This window comes from Emiliania huxleyi, assembly GCF_000372725.1.
Source record: "Emiliania huxleyi CCMP1516 unplaced genomic scaffold EMIHUscaffold_536, whole genome shotgun sequence".
Classification (NCBI taxonomy): Eukaryota; Haptophyta; order Isochrysidales; family Noelaerhabdaceae; genus Emiliania; species Emiliania huxleyi.
Window position 1 is genome coordinate 53,127 of NW_005197974.1, and position 1,208 is coordinate 54,334.

A 1,208-nucleotide genomic window follows, 5' to 3' on the forward strand; every position below is an offset into this window, starting at 1 on the left:
ATTTCAAGTAAGGTATTGCGGGGGGGGGGGGGGGGGCGGTACGTATTCCCGTATCACTAGCTCCGAGTAGAGGGGGCGTCCTTGCAGTTAAGGGGAAACCTGGTACGCGGGTCCAACCCTCGGAGAGTATTCTTTAGTCCGAGTAGAGGGGGCGTCCTTGCAGTTAAGGGGAAACCTGGTACGCGGGTCCAACCCTCGGAGAGTATTCTTTAGCTCCGAGTAGAGGGGGCGTTCCGCAGCTAGGGGGACCCACAGCGCGAGGCAAAAATTCTGCCGCTGTGGGGGAAACCCGGAGCGCAGAACTAACCCTCGGAGACCCGTGTTATGGCCCTGCGAACGCGCACCCGTCCCCCCAGGGCTAGGGCTCTCTTGCCCGCAACCCGATCCCGATCATCCGGCCCGCTGGGTGCGCTTCTCAGCTCCCCGGCCCTGGATGTGAGGTTGATGACTGCACTCCAAGTGCTCCAAGACCAACGAGGGATGGGACGAGGACAGGGTCCCCACCTGCACGAGCAGGATTTTGGAAGGACGATCAGGAACACAGGGGGTTCTGCTCCTGACAAAGAACACGACAGGCTCGCAGCGCGGTGCTCGGTGGACTCCCAACTCCACTGGGGGGTGGCGGTCGGTAGTTAGTCTCATCTCAGTCTAGCGACCTGCCTCCAGCTTCTCACTGGCAGTCTCTCTCTACCACAGGCACACTGATGGCAGGGGCGGCAGTCTCCCAATACTTGTCGCACTTGGAGCACTTGGAGTGCAGTCTTTAATCTCCCGCGATAAAATTCTTTTACTCAAGTAGCGACATCATAGTACACCTCGCGCGCGAAGGACGACCGCCGAGCTGTTGGTCGCCGGACAGCTACCATGGATTGGAGCAAACGATTGCGGCCCGGCTCCGACGGCGCTCCCCCTGTGTCTGCCGGCGGTGCCATCGCTTGCTGCTCGCCAGTGCTCAGCAGCAGCGCGGCTGCTCCGCCGTCGGTCGTGACCTTTGGCGGTGCTAGCATAGCGGTGCCTGCACCTTCAGTGCGACAGTACTCGGTCGACACTCGCGCGTCTACGCCGCTGCTGAGCGCGGCGGAGGCCACGAGAATTGACAGCGAAGACGCCGACTTCCTGCTGTCGCCGAGCGCCACCCCCGCGGTCGGCGCTCCAGCAAGCGTGCCGCAGCTGGGGGAGCCTCGGCTGCGCTCCTCCGTCTCGCGCGT

The 1,208-nt window shown here is 62.7% G+C and overlaps 1 protein-coding gene across 1 annotated transcript; it reads left to right on the top strand.

Annotated features, from left to right (window-relative positions):
* Positions 1-864: 864 nt before the first annotated feature.
* Positions 865-1,206, top strand: EMIHUDRAFT_631894 (hypothetical protein; the record flags this gene model as incomplete). The annotated part of the gene is made up of 1 exon (XM_005765741.1): positions 865-1,206. A coding segment is annotated over one exon (342 nt), but the record flags the coding sequence as incomplete, so codon positions are not given.
* Between the last annotated feature and the right edge of the window lie 2 nt (positions 1,207-1,208).